Consider the following 20,483-nt stretch of genomic DNA (forward strand, 5'->3'; position numbering starts at 1 on the left):
TCAAAATCCACATGGGACAGAACACAATGCCATTAACTTCTCCGTGAACTAAACAGACACACATCTTAAGGTTTCCTAAAGGCTTTCTCTGCTAAAAACAATCTGAAAACAGGCATGCAGTGAAAACAACAAGCAAGGGATAAATTACAAAGTTTCAAAAAGTGTAATTATCACTCTGAATTTACAGATGAAACAATTTAAGCTTTAAGAGATTAAGTAATTTCAAGAATGCAAGCTGACAAGGGCAGTCAGGATTTGAACCCAGGTGTATCTCTCTACAAAGTCTGAGCAACGTGCTGCGCTGTGCTGGCATTATAAACTGAAATCTAATTAAATCGTAACATCCGATATGAAGCTGAAAAATCAAGATAAAGAAAACAGAGAAGAATTTATGCTTCTGCTGGTGGGGAAAGTGATAATGATGATGGTAATACAAGAAACACAAGATAGTGTGTCTGTGCATGCTGGCATATCCGGAAAAATAAACTGTATGAAATAAAATGTAATTCCAGACTGTCACCCAAACAGTACTCATCAATATATACTGTAACAATGTTTTCCACACTTGGAATGGTGCTAGGCCCTACTCTAGACTGACAGAATATAGAGAAAGGCCTGGTTATCTGTATTTTAACAAGGTTCTCCCCTTCCCCCAGGGTGATTCTTATCAGGCAAGTCTGGAAACTAAATCATTTTAAAATCCTTCTTGCCTCTAATACATTTCTCATTTTCTTTCAAAATCATCCATATTCTGCACTGGCAAAAAAAAAAAAATCCATAACACTATCAGATAATTATGTAACAAGACAAACACAAAGCAGACACAAACACAAACATGCCTACTGCCTTAGACTCTCAGTAGGAGACAGCAAGCCTTTTCCCTCTTTTCCAGGGCTGATTTTTATTGCTTAAATCAAGAGGAAAAGAACACGTTTAGGATTGGAGGGGATGGGGCGGAGTCACATTTCATATTGGCCCAACTCTGGAATAGACTGTAAAACGAGGTAGCTGACGAAGACAGCTTTTGGTGACAGATTGTTTCATTGAAATAAAAACCACTTATATAAACTTCGCGATAGGAGATATCAGATCACGTGAAAGGACACTGAGCAATAATTTTCTTTCTCACACAAAAAACCAGAAAGTAGAATGGTTATTGCCAGCGTTTGGGGGGTGGGAGAAGAGTTCTGGAGATAGATGGCGGTGATGGTTTAGCAACAGTGTATTAACATACCAAATGGTAAATGTTACGTATATTTTACCACAGTTTTTCAAACTTTAAAAAAAAATTTAAGGGGCGCCTGGGTGGCGCAGTCGGTTAAGCGTCCGACTTCAGCCAGGTCACAATCTCGCGGTCCGTGAGTTCGAGCCCCACGTCAGGCTCTGGGCTGATGGCTCAGAGCCTGGAGCCTGTTTCTGATTCTGTGTCTCCCTCTCTCTCTGCCCCTCCCCCGTTCATGCTCTGTCTCTCTCTGTCCCAAAAATAAATAAACGTTGAAAAAAAAATTTTTTTTTTAAATAAAAAAAAATTAAAAAAAAAATTTTAAAGGACCATTTTTACATATTTGAGCGAAAAGGCTCTACCGAGATAGAAAGAAGTAACAGGGCTGTGACTCAGGTGTCCTGTGACTTAGTCCTAACTTGTTCTCTGACTGTGAACATGCATCCAGAAACCCGTGTCTCAGGTTTCTCATTTCTCCTACAAAAAAGTGAAAATCAAGGATTACAGAAAATCAGGAACTATAAGAATCGTCTGGAATTCCAGGGACTGTCTTGAGATTTGTGTGGCAGTGGAAGAAAGCCATTTTAGGTCTGAAGAAGCCAACTGATTTGTCCAAGGTCTCAAGAGAAGATTCATGTGAAAGTACCTGTGAAACTAAATATAAACCACTATATACATGGGTTATTAAAAAGCATCCACTGGCATGTAACCAATGTAATGAAAATGTCACAGAAGGCCTAACTTGGCACTTCGGTAACACTAATTCTAAATAATTCTTCCCAGTCAACAAACTAGCAAGTTCATTCATTCGCTCAACATTTAATAAGCACCTACTATGTGCTGGGCAGAGAGGCACTAAGAATACAGGCACTGGGCATACGAAGAACTCAGAGCTCTAAAGGGAGTTCAGGAGTAAACCAGGAGAAAACCTGGTTGGAAAGAACACCCTGAGCACCAAGGCAGAGGGGGAAAAGCCTGCACATGTTCAGGCCTGGAGGCCACGTGAGAACAAGGAGACCACTGCCTGGGATGGGAGCCAACATCAGGAGGACACATGGTGAGAGATGACTGGAAGGACGCAGGGGCAGAGATAATGCAGAATCTCATGAACTTTTTTTTTATGTTTATTTTTGAGAGAGAACATGTGCACACACGTGTGCACAGGGAAGGGGCAGAGAGAGAGAGAAGAAGAGGATCCAAGGCAGGCTCTGAGGTGTCAGCACAGAGCCCAATGCCGGGCTTGAACTCATGAGCCATGAGACCATGACCTGAGCTGAAGTCAGACGCTTAACTGACTGAGCCACCCAGAGGCCCCAAATCTCATGAACTTCTTAAAGGATTTTGAATATTTTTCTAAGAACTAATGCACTGAAGTGCGTTAAGGAGGTGACAGGACTAAATGATCAGATCTGAGGTTAGATGCAGAAGAAATCTCAAGTGTTGAAAGTATTCCCACAGAAGCCAGTAGGAAACCATAGTGACTGCAAAAGAATGTGGCAGCAGTGGAGAGAAGCAGACAGGGCAGGAGATATTTCGAAGGTCAAATCCACAGAACTTAGGGGTGTGGGCATGGATGGGAGTCAACACAGAGAGAAAAGAAAGTCAACAGGCAACCCCCCAAAAACTCCCAACATGTACTGGCCTTGTGGCTGAGTCTACAAATAGATCTGAGCAGGAAGAGCCCAAGAAACAGGAGGAAAACCAGGGCAGTGTGGAGCCATAAAAACCAAAGAAAAAAAGACTAGTATTTCAAGAAGAAAAGAATGGTCAGTAGGGTCAAATACAGAGGAGAAAAATGAGGCCTGAAAACGACCCATTGGATTTAGCCACATGGAAGACATTCTTGACCCTAGAAGAGTTTTGGTGGATTATGGGCCCAGAGGCCAGAAGAAGTGAGGTGAGGAATAAATATAGAGTAAAGAAATGTAAATGGAGGGTACAGACAATTCTTTTGACAAGTCTGGCCTTTAAGGAAAGGAATGATGTGAGGCAGTAGATGGGAAAAAAGCATGGAGTTAAGAGGGGAATTTTTTGTTGTTGTTTTATTAGCCAAGAGGCTTCAGCGTGCTTAAAATTCAAGGAGAAAGATCTGTTGAGGGAGAAAGGTTTAGTGTAATGAGAAAGAAGGTTTCTGAGGCAATGGTAGAGATGGGATCCAGAGCACAGGAGGAGGGATAACAGGCCTTGGAGAGGTGGAGGAGGAATTGGTCTGTCAAACGGGAGCAAAGATGGGCTGGGATGGAAGCAAACAAAGTCAGGTCTGTATCTTTGGTAGCAAAGAGAAAGACATTTCACTTGCTGGTGTCAGTATTCTCTGAGAGCAGGAGTGCAGATCATCAGCTAATAGTAAGGGGAGAAAAGGCAGTATGAGTGAGAGAAGGTGTGAATTAACACAATAGGAAAAGACTGCTGATCAGAACCAGTTGAAGCTGGTAAGCATGAAGTCACAGTGAAACTGATCATCTGCATATGACTTTTCCTGGTACGCTTCACTGCTTGAGTACATGCACAGACAAAGCAGGTAGCTGGGCGCGCACAGGCTCAGGCTTTGCTGGAAAACTAGTATGTACTCAGCAGCATGCAAGGAATTGAAAGGAAATTATGTGGAAATAAAAAAAAAAAAACCAAAACCTCCATTTACCTAGAAATCAGTCTTAGAACAACGTCTGTACTCCAGAACACGACGCACCTACTCACACACAGATGCATGAAGCCACATATGTTACTCAACATTTGTTCTCTGATAGATCACACAATAACAATATGTATTCAATATGCCTCACTTATCCTATGGCAGTTCAGCAGTTACCATAACAAATTCCCGTAGATGACTGTTTGGATTAAATCATGTTCAGGCTTAGCATGTTTTTACTGTTCTTATTGGTACAAAAAGTATCTCCCCTCAGCCCCCTCCCCTCAGCGGAAAAAAAAAAAAAGGACAGCAAATAAAGATGAACATGCAAGAGACCCACCCATATTTTTGTAAATGGGTGTACATATTCCTTTATGCTCCTATTTGGGCACGTATTGTAGAAGGAAACAAAGCCATGAAGGTAATTTTCCCTTTCTCAGAACTAGATGCCTCAATTTATTTCAAATTTTCTTCCTATTTTTTTCTATAAAGTAACTCTCTACCAACAAGACAGAAAGCAAAGTATGAAAAATGCTATGATTTACAGCGAGTTTTGTTAGTACTTCAAGATTGGAACCTACCAATGGAAATTAAAAGATACCTAAGGAGTTATAAGTCTCAATTCACAAAGAACAATTAACCCCATAACAGCCTCATACACTTTAACAAACACAGAGAATAGTATTGATTTTGATAGAGACCTAATTCTTTCAATACCTATATTTTAGTGAAGTTAAGTAAATCTTACTCTCTAGGGGATAAATATGCCTCCAAAAGAGGGATAAACTTACTTTTTAGTCTGATAGAAAATATTAAACCACTTCATATAACAAAATAACATAGGAACAGGAATCTGAAAATGAGTCAAAATAAAGACATATTGCAACAAAACAGACGGACCTATCAAAGAAAAATAGATGGATAGAAGATATGTCAGCTACTCTTGCAACATAAGAGAAATCTTAGTGTTAGAGAAAGGTAAGAAAATGCCGAAGGGAGCCAGGACGAAGGAAGCATATGTCAAGTTTCAAAGTAAGGGGAGTATTTCAGCAAAGCCCAGCTTCTCTTGTGCTTTACGGTCACGTGCCCTGTTATTAGTGGGTGGGCAGCAGGAAGGGAAGGAATCTGATGTTTATTACATACTTCCCAAACCTCTGGCATTGTGGCCCACATTCTCTTGTATGTTACCTCAAGACCACCCCCACTGCTGGCATTCTAACGTCTTAAATGATCACATCATTCTCAAATTTGCCAACTTACTTGGTCATTTTCCCCTAAACTCTCAACACATTCATGTTTAGACTAATAGCTTGCACACCAGAGGGAAACATAAGCCTGCAATTTCAGCTCTGGCACATACCTTAAAAGCTGAAAAAAAATTGTATGAATAAAAGGGTAAATTAAAAAAGAAGAGAGGGCACCTGGCTGGCTCAGTCAGTAGAGTGTCTGACTCTTGATTTCAGCTCAGGTCATGATCTCATTCATGGTTCATGAGTTCAAGCCTTGTGTCAGGCTCTGCACTGCTGGGATTCTCTCTCCCTCTCTCTCTGTCCCACACCCACCTGTGCACACTTGCATGCTCGCGTTCTCTCTCAAAATGAATAAACAAACTTAAAAGAAGAATAGAAAAAAATGAATGGGGTTTAATATCTGCTAGGATGTCATTAACAAATAATGGAATGTTTCTTTCTTAAAGGCATCATGGAGGGGAAACAGTACAGAAGGGTATTTCAGTGCAACTCTTCTAGCAGACAATTCAGATATAGGTCTTAAAACTTTAAATGCATTACCCTTCGACCTAGAAATTCTACTTCTAGGAACTTGTCAAACCAACACACTCACACATCTGCAAAACACACAAAGTCCAATACAATACTTTTTAATAGCAAAAAAAATGTAAAGTCCATCAACACAATACTATTAAATAATGTTACATCCATACATCAGAACACTCTGTAGCATTTTAAAAGAATAAGGTAAACCCATTTCTGCTGATATGGAAAGACATCCAAAATAAATTAAGGAGAAAGAAAAATGTGAAATAACATATATGCCATTCTCTCAACTGTGTTTTAGAAAAGATTATAATAATGTTCAAGATTCGGTGCTTATGTAAATTATACCTCAACAAGCTGACCCTCCCCCCACTCTGCCCCAAAACAGGTGTTTGTATATTCACAGAACATTTCTGGAAGACTATGAAAGAAACTGAACAGTTGTCTCTAGGGAAGGGGACTGGGTATCTGGGGAAAGAGATCACATTTCAATGCATTCACCTTTATTCTATTTGAGAATTTTACTATGTTAATGTATTACATTTTGTTAGTTGCTATTTTTTTTTATATAAAAGTCACAGATGCAAGTTGAAGTAGGGTTGTGGCAAGAAATACCTACAGGAGAACCTACTATAAAATTTACCAGGCTTTCACAGTGAGCTCTCAGAATTCAACTGTGTTGAGTTTATCTGGTAAGGCAAATAAGCAATTTGATTTTGCCTCAAAAACTGAAATACTTGTGACTTTTCCAAAAATTATAACCTTCGGGGCTCTGTGTCTTTGCCTAGCCCATGGCCACACACACACACCAGAGACCATACTTGTGTGTATGCGCACACACATACACACACCCTCAGACTTCTGGGTTCTGCAGCCTAAGGGCAGACCTGGTTCTGAAGGGAAAAAAATCCCCTCATCAACACTAATCCAACTTCCTATGGGAACATTTCAAACCCTAAAGGGCCTCCTCCCAGTATTAAACCAGTCCAATCCAGTTCAGCTTGTAAGGTGTGACTGAATCCAAGCATGCGGCTTAATCACAGGCCTCCAGGTCAGACTATTAAACATGATGATTCTGACCACAGCCTTACAGTCTAATCTTCCCAATTACAGCATCTTTAAACATTTAATGTAATGAAATATGATGGTCCCATTAAGTTCTAATTCAAAATGCAAACAATGAACAAAATAATTGCTATCCAACTACACACTCAGACAAGTGAAAAGCTTCTGGCTGCCTGATTAGAAAATATTTAAATGGCGTGCTCCTGAACACAATCTATCCTAAGAAAGTGGAGTCCTCCTTGGTTACGTAATGTATGTAAAACATGCTTGTGAAAAGAATGCCAAGGGCCTCAAAAGGAAATTCAAACCAGTGAATGGCATAAACTAAAAACAAGACTAGGACAAACAGAAACTATTAAGCAGAAATAATCTCTCTGCCAAACACACCACCCCTCTACCATGTGAGTCGTGACATATTCATACCTTTCCATCCTACCACCTTAGGTTTTCACCTGGCTCTACCGCACATGTTGCCCTGTTCTTTGTGGCCTGTGGGCGCACATTCATGTTCATGCCTGCTCAGGCAGACATGTTTTCACAGTGAGTGCTGCTGTTTGGGAACTTGGCTTTCATCAATGTTCTGGGGCAGTTATCTGCATGCAGTGACTGATAAAGTAGGACAAGTCAGGGGCTGAATGTCAAGCTAGAAGCCAGAGCTTTATTTCTCTCAAAAAGAAAAACAAAATCAGTTTTACTGTGATAACTGAGCACACACTTAAATGAGAGCACAGAAAAATCAGCTGAACGGTCTGACTGTAACACCTACTATGAAGAACATGTGTTACTAATGGGAATTTTAGTCCTCTGTATCCAAACTCTAGGAGAATGATTAATCTACTGCAGTTTAGAATCCCAGAGGCTGTTGATTCTCAGTTAACTCTACTTCTCTTGCTCATAAGCTACTTACTCATCAGATGCTTTTGTGACATCCTTTTGATCTAAGTCCATCAAATCCAGTCTACCTTGTTATTCTTTTGAATGAAAACCAAGGTTAGGGGCAAGAGTGAGGCTTATTTACCTAAGATCTCTTACCAGCTGTGGTTTTCAGGGAAAAGATTTTAATACGCTTTCAAGAAAATTTAAACTATACAAACAAAACAAGTGCAAACTAGTACAGATATGTGGTAGTTTTATTATTTGAATTCTTTCCACTGAAAACTGAACACAACAAACAGACGTTCCTAGAAGGAATCGGGAACAGAATTTCCTAAAATAGAACAGAATTTCCTAGAAGGAATCAGGAACAGAATTTCCTAACAATTTATTTATTTTATTTTTAATTTTAATTGATGATTTTAATTTAATACAATGTTGTATTAGTTTCAGGCATACAACATAGTGATCCCATAATTCTATATATTACACCATGCTCACAATGATAAGCAATAATCATGGTTACCATCTGAATCAATGACCTATTTAAGTAGAACCTATAAGAGCTATCCTTTGTAATCTCTTCCACTATATCATAGTACTTTATCATTCTTATTACCCATTGCATAATCCAGGTTCTTCACCTTCTTGGGGATAATATGACATACCCAAAACTACAGAACAGTTCATTTGTGGTTTTGCTCTCACTTATGCTGAGTGTTTTAATATTCTCTTATTATCTACAATTTTCCTCACATTATGAGATGCTGCTAATGCCATTTTCACTGACGGCTAATTCTAAGTTATGTGACTGATGTCCCTCACTAATTTCTTACGAGGGACAAAGATCTTAGTTGCCATTTATATATATACTATTCATGTAGACATTTCTTAAATTCATCGAGAATTCTCATGTATCTTTGCTGAATATCATTAGTTTTCAACACTGCCCTAGCACAGTTGCTCAGGTCAACAGTTCCATTTCTGGATATCTAGTTTACCTGCAGGGTATTATGGTAAGTAGTTACACAGAAGCATATGAGGACTTGAGACTCCTGAGCTGTCACCTCCATCATTTAAAAGGTATGTCGAGTACATTAGTTTCCCTTTTGAGCCCCAGTTTCTTCAGTAATTTAATAATGTGATCATTTAATACGCAGATAAAAATGGAAATAGTGTCATCTATTTCACAGGACTGTGATCATTTTAAAAGCTACCATATATAAAAACAGCTAACACAGAAATTGATACATGGTCAACAGTCCACACATATTTCTTGGGTGCCTTCTATGCAACAGTTACTTTCTTTTTAACTTCAGGGATGGTTTTTATTGTGTAATGTCTATAAATTACTCTTACTATAAAAATTTCTTTTTTATTTCATGTTAGTAGAGTACTGCTTACTGGGGTTAACAAACATTCTCTCCACTTCATAAGTCATATTCTATGTGGGAACACTAATAAAATTATGCTAGGCAATCCAAATTAATGTACTTAAGTTTTGACAGTATTGACAGCAACACAAAATCTGAAGGGTGCTATCATTCTGTCCCCATTTCAGATCAATATTTCTAAATCTTCAGGAGATGTGTACACAAAAATCTGACCAGATCATTTACTACAATACTTGTTTATTTTTAAATGACAAATACGGGGCATAGGAAGCACCTGGGTGACGCAGTAGGTTAAGCGTCCAACTCTTTGATTTCGGCTCAGGTCAAGATCTCATGGTTCAAGAGATTGAGGCCTGTATGTGGAGCCCGCTTGAGATTATCTCTCTCTCTCTCTGTCTCTCTGTCCTTCACCCACTCATGCTAGTACTCTCTCTCTCTCTCTCAAAATAAATAAATAAAACCTTTAAAAAAATAGTTGAAATGACAAAGAGTATCCACTTTCCTTGCAATCTCCAGAGAAATCTTTCATATTCTCTCTGGGGCGTGCAAACTTGCTTCATGAGTGGCACCACAATCCTCCGCCCATCCACTCCAGGAATCTCAAGGTTCTTTCCTGCTAAGCCCTCACTCCCTGTCAAGATCCTTCTCAACCGAGTACTCCATACAGTTAGGCTTGGTATTTAAGTAGAAACCAAACCCATGTACCACCTCAGATCATTTTTATTACATAGGTCAAATGAAACTCATATAAAAAACAACTTTTAATCTAGAAATAGACCCCCAAACCCAATTAAACGGATATGTTTCCACAGCAAGTCCAAATACATCACAAAATTTAGGGGAATAATTATCAAGTAAAAACGACTATAAATTAGACACTACTCTCTAAATGTGATTATTGCTGTCCAATATCCAAAAATCTTCTTACAGTGATATTTCAATTGTTTATAACTTTCTCTTTCCCCTTTAGAGTATTTTAAAGCATTCAACAGTGAAAACTATGTGTAGTTCAACCCCATCCATTTCTTACACATGCTAGAAGAAAAGTACTCGATCATTTTTTAAGTAAAAAGAAAAGCCCAAGTACTTTTTAGCTAAAAACAGTTCTACACATGAAAAGTTTCTTCCAGTGAAAAAGGCCACAGTAGTATTTTATGAGGCACATGATGATGAACATAAGCAACAAAGAAATCTTGTGAGCACTTGAACCTGATACTCGGTATTTCTACCATGAATTCTAACAAGGGAAAACAAAGCCAACTAGGAAATCAAAGTTCAAAGTTAAAACTAAACAATTCTTTTTTTTTTTTTAAGTTTATTTATTTATTTTGAGAGAGAGAGACAGAGAGAGCACGCACACGCACGTATGCACATGTGAGAGCAGGGGAGGGGCAGAGACAGAGAGGGAGAGAGAGACAATCCCAAGCAGGCTCCAAACCGACAGTGTGGAGCCTGACATGGGGCTCGATCCCAAGAACCATGAGATCATGACCTGAGCCAAAGTCAGAAGTCAGATGCTTAACCAAATGAGCCACCCAGATGCCCCTCTTCTCTTTAAAAAAAAAAAAAAAAAGATTTTAAGTAATCTTTACACCCAACGTGGGGCTTGAACTCACAACCCCAAGATCAAGAGTCACATGCTCCAGTGAGTAAGCCAGCCAGGTGCTCCAGTAAAGCTAAACAATTTTCTAAAATGATCACTCTGTCAAATTAAAAGTTCAAAGCAAATAATATTCAAAAGATCCAAATTCTCTCCTAAAGCAATATGAGCTCTGTAATATTAAACTTCCCCAGGAAATTTCAGCATTTCTGACACATATGTAGGAGAAAAAGACACAACATGTATATACTAATTTGTACTTATACTCTTTCACAAGTATTGAAGAGACAATGTCCGGAGACCATTGTTTTTAAAAGTCAATTATTTTAGAATAATAGCTGGCTTCTAAATGCTTTGCTTCTACTTAAAACACTTCAAAGAGAAAAGAGCACACACTCAAAGGTACATCATGACATAAATCCTTCAGGTATAACAATCCAAATATTTTTATTTAAAGGCCAAGATCTTACCATCCCAGGTATAAAATATATCCAATTATGCAGCCTTCTGATGGCCTCATGTTTTAAGTCACATAGAAGTGCAGTATGATGACAGCAATGTCTGTACCGACTAAACCCTCTTGGCACTGTGTTACTTAAGGAGATCTGGTACTTTATTTTCAACAAGTGTAGGCGAGTTGATTCTGATTTTTCTTATTAATCAGGCAAACCATACCTACCTCTACTGAAATGTCGTTCCATAAAGAAGCAGACTATTACAGTGTTATAAAGGGGCTCTGGGTGCGGATGCGTGGGAGATTCATTACAGTTTGATTGATGTTAAAATTTCCAAAATAAAAAAGAGGGAAAGAGAAAAAGATCTCTCCCCTTTGTAAAAAAAAAAAAAAAAGAGGGAAAGAGAGTAAGGTCCTCAGGGGAGTGAAAAGAAAAAAAGAAAGAGAAGGGAGACAGATGGGGAGAATGGGATTTTAAATCAAGCAGACCGAGATTAAAATCTCAGCTCTATGATGTATTAGCAGCGAGACCTTGGCAAACCCAAGGTTCCTCCTCTGCAAATGTGGGCTAATAACAGTTCCTGTTTTGTGGGACTGTTAGGAGATTTGAATGGGATAACATATGGAAAACAATGAACAGAATGCCCCACGTGTAGAAAGTTATCAAAATATTAACTATTCTATATAATTATTATTTTTATCAAATAAATTTGTTAGTCCAATGAGCTATAGCTTAAGCTTACTCTACTTAGGAAGACATTCTCCAACAACATGATATAATTTTTTCAAAACTAAGAAAAGTTACTGAGATCAACACACGTATTGTTTTCAATAAATATTTTCTGGGGCTCTAGATCCTTAGAAGACATTAAAAGCATAGAGTCAAAAGCCAGAGGCCCCAGGTCTGAATCTCAAAGCTGCCACTTGCTGTGTGACTGCAAGTAAGTATTTACTCAGTGCCTCAGTTTTTGTATGGTAACTGGGAATGATGATATAGGGATGCTGTAAGAACTAAATAAATCAATATATGTAAAAACTGCTTAGGATGGTGTCTGGCACTTTATAGTAAGTGCTATGTCAGTGTTAACGGGGATTCAGTTGTTAATAATTCTCATCCAGAAAACTGTTTACGACCCCAAAGTTGTCCTCTTTTGAACCCAGCTACTCATCAGAGTAACCAGTGTAGGAGACTGTAATTTGGACATGTGTGAGCTCTAAGTCTGAACTAAACCCTTACCCTACAACTCACCAGTTCTCCATTTGTACAATCATGCTCATCCACTTGAAGACTCTATATATCAGAGCTTACTGTCTTCCAAGTTACTAGCAAAATCCAAAGATATGATATAGCTCTGTGGTCTGTGTGTATGCACCAAGCTTAGAGCGATGATCTCGCAGTGGTAAGAATCTGATGTTTCTACTTGTACTTGGTCTGTATTTTCTAACTTTCTGCCATGCACATGTATTGCTTCTATAATAATAAAAGGTTATTTTAAAATCTGGAAATGGAAGAAACACTTCTCATATTTGTCTAAGAAAATAGACCCCACAAATTCCATACCTGTATTTATGAATGATGGCATTAAATAGTTTTCCATCTCTCCAGCAGGTAGTGAAATTTTCACACCGTATTCCAGCATAACCCTCTGTTGCCTGCTGTGTCCACAGTAGCAATCTCTCCTTCGCAGACATATCCTCTGACTCTCCAGTAACATGGATATCAGATATCTAAACACAACAGAAAGTGTTAAAATATTAGGAAGAAAGCCAGCTCAGACTGAGAAACTACTATGTACCAAGCACTTCATTAGTGTTATTCTACTTAGTCCTCATAACTCTCATTGGAAAGCTAAATGTATTTTCCCCATTTTACATACAGGGAAACTGAGTTTCAAAGAGGTTCATAGATAGAAAAGGAGGATTTAACATAAGCACCTAATTTTTTTTATTATGCCAAAATGTCACAGCACTGAGAATTCTACATTCCTCTTTATTAATCAGATCTGTAAAATAATCCAACCAAAGGTTTTGCCAAGTTCAAATGGATCCAAAGTAAAACCTACAAACTAATCTTTATTACCACCTGCAGAGCAGGATTTGATCTGACAGGTATTCTGTGTAAAGAACAAAGAAGGAAACTAGTACCTTCCCCAATTAACTACATTACATAACAATTTGACCTAAAGTCTCTTTAATTTTCTCATGAGTCCTTTCTCAGTTTACTCAACAGGATACCTTTATTAACTGATTTTTTTTCCCTATACTTTGTTCATTTTCATTTAATTTTCTAAAAGTCTCTTTCACTAAATAAAACAGGTCACCAGTTCACATGATTGACATTTTCTTAAGAACCTCTCTAACAAGGGTCCTACTTAATCTGCTGATAATGATATTAAGGCACAAAGTGACTTTACCAGGGGTCACACAGTGATTCCAAAGCTGGGATTAACACCAAGCAACAACTGTTCCCTCCATCAGTGCAGGATGAAAGCCAAGGGATCAAGAAAGACAGGCGGGAAGCCAGGATCAGGATGAGTAAATAAAGAATTGGAAGCAATATATAGGGAGGCACAAGTCATTTTGTAACAGGAAAAAAATCACTCAAGTCATGAGGTTGGCTTCTAGTTCTGGCCACTACTCCCACAGCTTTGAATAATACATTTCATGTCTGTGAGTCAACTTCCTCATCTATAAAATGAGGAGGTAGGAGGGAGAAGCAGATCATGTTTAAGACTCTCGTCAATCTAGTCTTGCCCAGAGACTGTAAATACAACACAGAAGTCAGAGGTCAGAAGAGCCAGAGTCAAAGAACTGAAAGTAGAAAATTTTACAGTCCCAGACTGAAAAAAGCCTTTGACATGCAGCAGTGCTAGGCTCAGACAGGAAGCCCTTTATTCCTCCCAGCTGCCACAAGAGCCGGAGGCCAGGCCAACCAGGAACCTGGTGCAGGCTGCAGCAGCAAAAGCCCACGCCAGGCCTGGCAGCCTCTAACACCACCACCTGGACATGATGGCGGGAGCCACACACACCCTTTCTCCAATATTCTGCATAGATCTCCATGCCCTGCAGAGCTTGCTCTCAGCCACAGTATGAGACATGCTCCTTGACAAATGATTTGAAAGATGAGCTCAGGGTGTGCCTGGGTGGCTCAGTTGGTTAAGCGTTCAACTCTTGAGTTTGGCTCAGGCCATGATCTCACAATTTGTGAGTTTGAGCCCCTGTCCAGCTCTGTGCTGACAGTGTGGAGCTTTCTTGGGACTCTCTCTCCCCCTCTTCCTCTGCCCCTCCCTTGCTCGATCTAAATTAATTAATTATTTTTATAACAAAAAAAGAAATAAATATGAGCTCATGGTCTCAATTTAATCATCTTTTCTAAGAACCTGTGCTAATCTCCACAGCATGAAAAGAACTATGTGCATGCATGAACACATTATATAGTATATACAGGACAAATTCCTTTTTCTTTAAATGTGGGGAAATAAAGAGCAGAAAAATCACCAATGTTATTCCACCCCCAACTTCCAACTGATACCCTGATCTGAAATTATGCTAGAGAGCCCTTCTAGTACATCCCAGGAGTTTAAATTCCATCTCCACCATTTATGTTCAAGTTACTCAACTGTTTCAAGACCATCCTCTGACTTGTAAAATAATGATGGTAATAGTTATTATGCTAGGTCATCAGAATTCAACACGAACACAGTGTAATGTCAGCAACTTTACTGTTGTGGTTATTATTATTCTTTTTTACAAAGGGAGAAGCAAAAATTTGGCTTTATTATTCTCCCAATTCTCCTACTGTAAAGAGAAGTAAAAAGTTGTTTTTTTTTTTAATGTTTATTCATTTTGAGAGAGAGAGAGCATGAGTGACAAGTGGGGAAGGGGCAGAGAGGGAGACAGAGAATCCCAACCAGGCTACCCACTGTCAACACAGAGCCCAACGCAGGCCTCGAACTCACAAACCATGAGATCATGACCTGAGCTGAAATCAGGAGTTGGACACTCAACCAATTGAGCCACCCAGGTGCCCTGAGAAGTAAAAAGTTTTTAAATTTGTTGCCTCAAGCAAATCAACATTTATAAAAACAAGGGTTCAGAGAAACAAATCTAGGAAACTATAAACAAGAAAGTTATGCCTCCCGGCAAAATCTCACAAGAGGCTTCTCTTAGTCTTTACAAATTATAAAATCAACTGCTTCTGGGAACCCTTACCACAAGGGAGCTCCGTGGGTGGTAATCACAACTAAATAAAGAAAAGGGAGAGAGTTGAAAAGGCGGGAGACTATTTTCTGCTGGTCAAGAACGTTCCATGCCAGTCCAGTCACTGAATTCTCTCTTCACAAGGGAAGTCAGTAAATTTCAACTACAAGGTAAGTTTAATAGGTTCAAGTGCTGCTCAGCATTTTATCCCAGGAAGGATATTAAAGGGGGAGTTCTGAGGTCGAAAAACGGTCTAAACATCAACCAGGAGAAAGCAGTATGGTCTAATTAAATAAATTTCCAATGGATGAATTTCAGACTGTTACTCCCACACACTACTTCAGGTTATTACACATGCATACACTATTTAAAAAGCTGTGATTTTCAAATGTATATTCAAATATTATGAACCAAACTTTAACATAATTAAAGACTACTAACACACTGACTCATTTTCAGCTTTTCCTGCCATTTCCAATTACCTGAGTATTATTCCTATAGGGAAACTCAAGGTATTTTTTAAAATGTCCTGTTACCATTAACTACTACCTCTCTTGAGTATATCAAACTTTTCATGATACTGTGCAATCAAAACCAAAATGAAAAATAAATTAAACTCTAAAATTTATGTCTGCAGTTGTCATTGATGACCCCTGATTTAAAATCTATGCATTCAGCACAACAGTCTGAACCCTCCCTCAGTGAAAGGTCAGGTGTGGTTCTAGGAAGTAATCAAGCTTCCTCCTTTCAGATCCTGAAGTCAATACGGAGACCAGAGAAGGTTTCCATTCATGCTGCCTGGGTTCAAATTCCAGCTCCAAGAGTAAACAGGACCACAACCCAGAGCCATCCACATCATCTAAAATCCGTTTTCCTCATTTAAAATACTTAAATTATGACAGAATTTCTACCTCTTTTGAGTGGTTCTAAAGATTCAGTAAAATAAATCCACATCAAATGCTTAGCACAGTGCCTGGCATACAAATGTTAGCTTCTCCCACCACAATTTTATTAGTAGTATTTGCCACTTAAAGTTTCTCACCAACAATCTGTCAGCTAGCACCTAAAGCAAACAAAATCCTTTACACCAGAGTTCCTTTTGGAAACTTGAAGCCCTCATGCCTCACATCCAGGTCATTGCTGGCCACCACCCAAATTCGAGCTCTTCCTGTCACTGAGCCTCCTGAGCCTGTATTTCATCCCTGTCTCATCTCTCCTGACCCAGCTTGCCACCACTCTCAAGCTTTCCAGAAATATCTATTCCAGGGTAAACAAAGGCTCCTAAAACTTCAGTACCTTCACTGCCTCTACTATTTTACTGAACTTGGTCTGTCCCTCTCACCTCCGGTCAAGTCCCACATACCACCAGGCAGGGCAAGCATATTCTAATCCCCCAGTGATGCAAAAATGATAGTTTTCAAACCGTGACCCATAGGTACAAAGACCTCACTTTTACACTGTAGGCCACTCACTCTTATATCACCACCTTCTTCTCCTTAAAAATGATCCCTGTGGGTGGGAGATGGGCTAGATGGGTGATGGGCATGAAGGAGGGCACTTGTAAGGAGTACTGGGTGCTGTATGTAAGCGAATCACTGAATTCTGCTCCTGAAAACAGCACTGCACTGTGCACTAACTAAAATTTAAATTAAAAAAAAAAAGATTCCTGCATCCCCCAAAGATCTGACACCTGGCTCAGTGTGTACCTGGCTCCATGCTGTGCCACATCCTCACAGTCCTTCTTCTCTCCACTTCATCCACTCACACATCTATTGCTACGTCCTGGACCTCATCATCTTACACCAGAACTAGTCCGCCTCCGATATTTAACTTCCGATAGTGACTTCCTGTTCTTCTACCACTTTCATTCCCCAACCCTAGGTAAAAACCACTTATCTGGCTTCACTTACATCTCACATTGCTTGATATGCCTCATTATGATCCATTCTATGAGCCCTCTTCTATCTTCACCTCTTTCTCTAGCTGGCCTGCAACACGTGATCCACCACTTCAACCAACTTCCTCAACTCCCTCACACCCTTCTCCTCGCCCTGCAAGCCCCCAGCCAAACCGCAATCCTGGCCAAGTTAGCTGCACGTCTCCCCTACTCTTCCCTATGCTATAAAGCTCTACTAGAAAACTGCAGTTCCATGTGGACTGCTGCCACCACAGGTTCCAGGTCTGCAATTCAGCTAAGCACGCTAAGAAAGCTGGCACTTTTTCTTGGTGTCCTAATTGGCCAGTTTTTCTATCCCTCACAATCTCTCTTTCAATATTCTTTACCATTTGCACGAAATTCCCTACCGTACCACTTCCTTATTTACGTTTAGCGTTCACTTTTTAATCTCCTTCTTTATCGAGAAAATAGCAACATGAGTAAGAACTCCTTCACTGCCCTGCCCTGCTACCAACAAACTTGGCTTTTGCATGACCTGCTTTTCTCATATGCTCAGAATCCTTCCACCTCCTGTCTCCTGGGGAATTCTCACTCTATCAATCATCCCCTCCACATCTGGGTCGTGGCTCTCAGTATTTAAAAATGCCCATCTCAGGGTGCCTGGGTGGCTCAGCCAGTTAAGCATCTGACTCTTGATGTCGGTTCAGGTCATGATCTCACAGTTCATGAGTTTGAGCCCCACATCAGGCTCCACACTGACAATGCCCATCTCTTCCATCCTAAAACAAAAATAAACAAGATTTATAAACTCAATTCCCTCTTCTTATCACTGTCTCTCTCTTCCAGTAAAGCAACTGAACAAAAAAAAAACGCTCTGTAATTTTCATGTTTTTTAAATAGACTTTATTTTTGTATTTTTTAGCTCTATTATCTTTACTCTTCAACCTGCTGTGATGTGGCTTCCATCCCAATCACTCCACTAAAACTAAGTAGCGGTGACCAGACAGGAAAGTGAGGGAGCTTCCTGCTTGTGACTCGATTTTCCCAGGAGAAAAAGGAAATCAGATGGTAAAATGTAACAGAGCAAGTTGTAAGCACGAAAGGAGGGAGGTCACGTGGTACCTGAAGAGCTGAAAGATATTGTGAGCAATCATCTACGACCTCCTCTTCCATAGTCTCACTTAATCAATAAGCACTCACAAATGTCTGCTAGTACCACTACGAGGAGTTGGTCATACAACCACCCTCATGGAGCCTGCAATTTAATGACAGAAAAACATCACAGAGAAGAGCTCAAGGGTTGCTTTCCAATCTGTCCATTCTCCACTCCTGATCTGTCTGAGGCATCTGTCACTGGCAGTCTTCCTCCCTGACTTTCCTGATGTCACTCCTTCCTGGTTTTCCTCCTGCATCCTTGGCCATTTGTTCTCAGTTTGCAGTAGAGGCTCCACTGCTACCCTTCCTTTAGTGCTATTCCCCAGGCTCAGTCCTCAGCACCCCCGCTTCTTCTCACGCCTCCTGTACAATCTCACCTTCTACAATGGTTTCAACTTCCCCCTTCATACCAATGACTCTGGGATCCCCATGTTGCTCCCAAAACTTACCCCTGAACATAAGACCCATAAATTCTAATTCCCTAATGAACACTTCTGTCAAAATAGTAAAACCAATCATATATTGAGCACTTCAGTGAGCCAGTGTGTTGAAGCACTTCCCAAATATCATCTCATCATCATTAGATACAATCTCATTTTACAAATGATAATGAAGCACAAAGTGGTTATGTGACTTGCTCAAGTGCACACAAACTACTAACAGGTAGAAGTAACACCTGAACTTGCATCTACCTGGCTTCACTGTGCTTTATCTCACAACCTCTTCAAACCCACTATAGAGAAAGCTGAATTTCTCTTTCTCCATCTCACTCTTCCTTCTGTATCTGTAGCTCAGAGGATGGCCTCATCATTTACCCAGTTGCTCAGAAATCAAAAACGCTGAAGTCATCCTCGATGCCTTTATCTCCATCTGTACCTATCTTCAATTGGTCACACAGTCCTATGCAGCCTCTTCTCTCCTCCCTCCCCTTCAACACACACCCCCAAAAATTCCTCATACTACAGCCCCACTGAACCACTTCTTGTTCCTTCAAGAACAATACATTTCCACAGGACACTATGCATTTATATATGCTACTACTTACCTACAGAATGCCCTCACCAGCTGCCATCCCACTCAACCCCTTCACTCATCCATCTCTTTGAAGAAGCCCCAGCTGATTCAATCTCCAGGGTCTGTGAGAGATGTCCCACCATCCTCTCTGCTTCCACAGCAGCGCATACACACACTACTGTAATAGCACGTGTTGTGTATTATTATCATCTGTTGATACATCTTCTGTCCCTCTAATATGTGAGCAAACGTACACAAAATGACAATGTCTTATTCATTTTAGCATTACAGTGTCTTAACTCTGTCACTGCTTGGCACATAATAGATAGTAAATGCCCATGAGCATATATCTTTGTGATTGAGTTAGGCACCTCTGGAATTTAAATTATTTCATTCAGGCAACCAGGATACCCTTGATCACTTCTGCTTTAGCATATACGTCAAGGTCCCACAGGAAGGAGAGGCTTTATTACCTACACTGTGCAAACTCCAAGCAAAAAAACTGATGCACCCATAAAAATGTCACTCAACCATTTTTTGTAGGTTTTTGCTTACTATCTAAACAGTAAAAATGACATATTTGGCAACATTTTCCAAAAAACTTATTTTGGCACTGTGTAAAAATAACCTAAATCTAGTATTCTCCAAGTTCAAGGAAGAGTATGATGGGAGGAGGCTGACATGTTTGAATTAAAATGTCTTTATATCCCAAGTCCAAGTGAATGCCAATGTCAATCTTACAGTATCTTTTAAGACAAAATTATGATAAGTCTAGAATGGTATGGGGTTCAGCAAAGCTTCCACCTTCTTCTAGAACTGAGTCTCACTACTGGAAATTTGAAGTTCGTATGAACTGTCAAGTTTTGGTCTGGCTTTCCACTTTACCTATAATCAAAATAATTCTTTCTGCTTATTTTCCTTAATTTTTCAACTAAGCAACTTCACTGACTTTTTTTCTGGCTTATCTGCTTTACATGTGAAATTTCAGTAAGTAGTTTTCACTTGAATTACAGAGGAAATGTTATTTCCTTCCCATAAAGTCAAGAATGTGGTTGTGCCGTGACATGGCCAGAGCAAGAAAGGGTACTTGGCCGTCTACCACCACTCTATTTATGTGTATTCCTCTTCCAAGAGGACAGTCCAAACCGAAATTTGGAAATCTACAAGGTTTTTATGTGAAGAGCAAGTATTTTCCAGAGCCC

At 39.6% G+C, this 20,483-nt stretch overlaps 1 protein-coding gene across 18 annotated transcripts in view; it reads right to left on the reverse strand.

Annotated features, from left to right (window-relative positions):
• DST (dystonin) overlaps positions 1–20,483 on the reverse strand; it is a 496,232-nt gene that overhangs the window by 186,909 nt on the left and 288,840 nt on the right. For all 18 annotated transcript variants that reach the window (XM_043591694.1, XM_043591680.1, XM_043591693.1 and 15 more), the window contains one exon: positions 12,577–12,743. In XM_043591694.1, the coding sequence (XP_043447629.1) occupies positions 12,577–12,743 (167 nt within the window). The remainder of the gene's footprint in view (positions 1–12,576; positions 12,744–20,483) is intronic.

This window comes from Prionailurus bengalensis, chromosome B2 (assembly GCF_016509475.1).
Source record: "Prionailurus bengalensis isolate Pbe53 chromosome B2, Fcat_Pben_1.1_paternal_pri, whole genome shotgun sequence".
In the NCBI taxonomy this organism is placed as follows: Eukaryota; Metazoa; Chordata; class Mammalia; order Carnivora; family Felidae; genus Prionailurus; species Prionailurus bengalensis.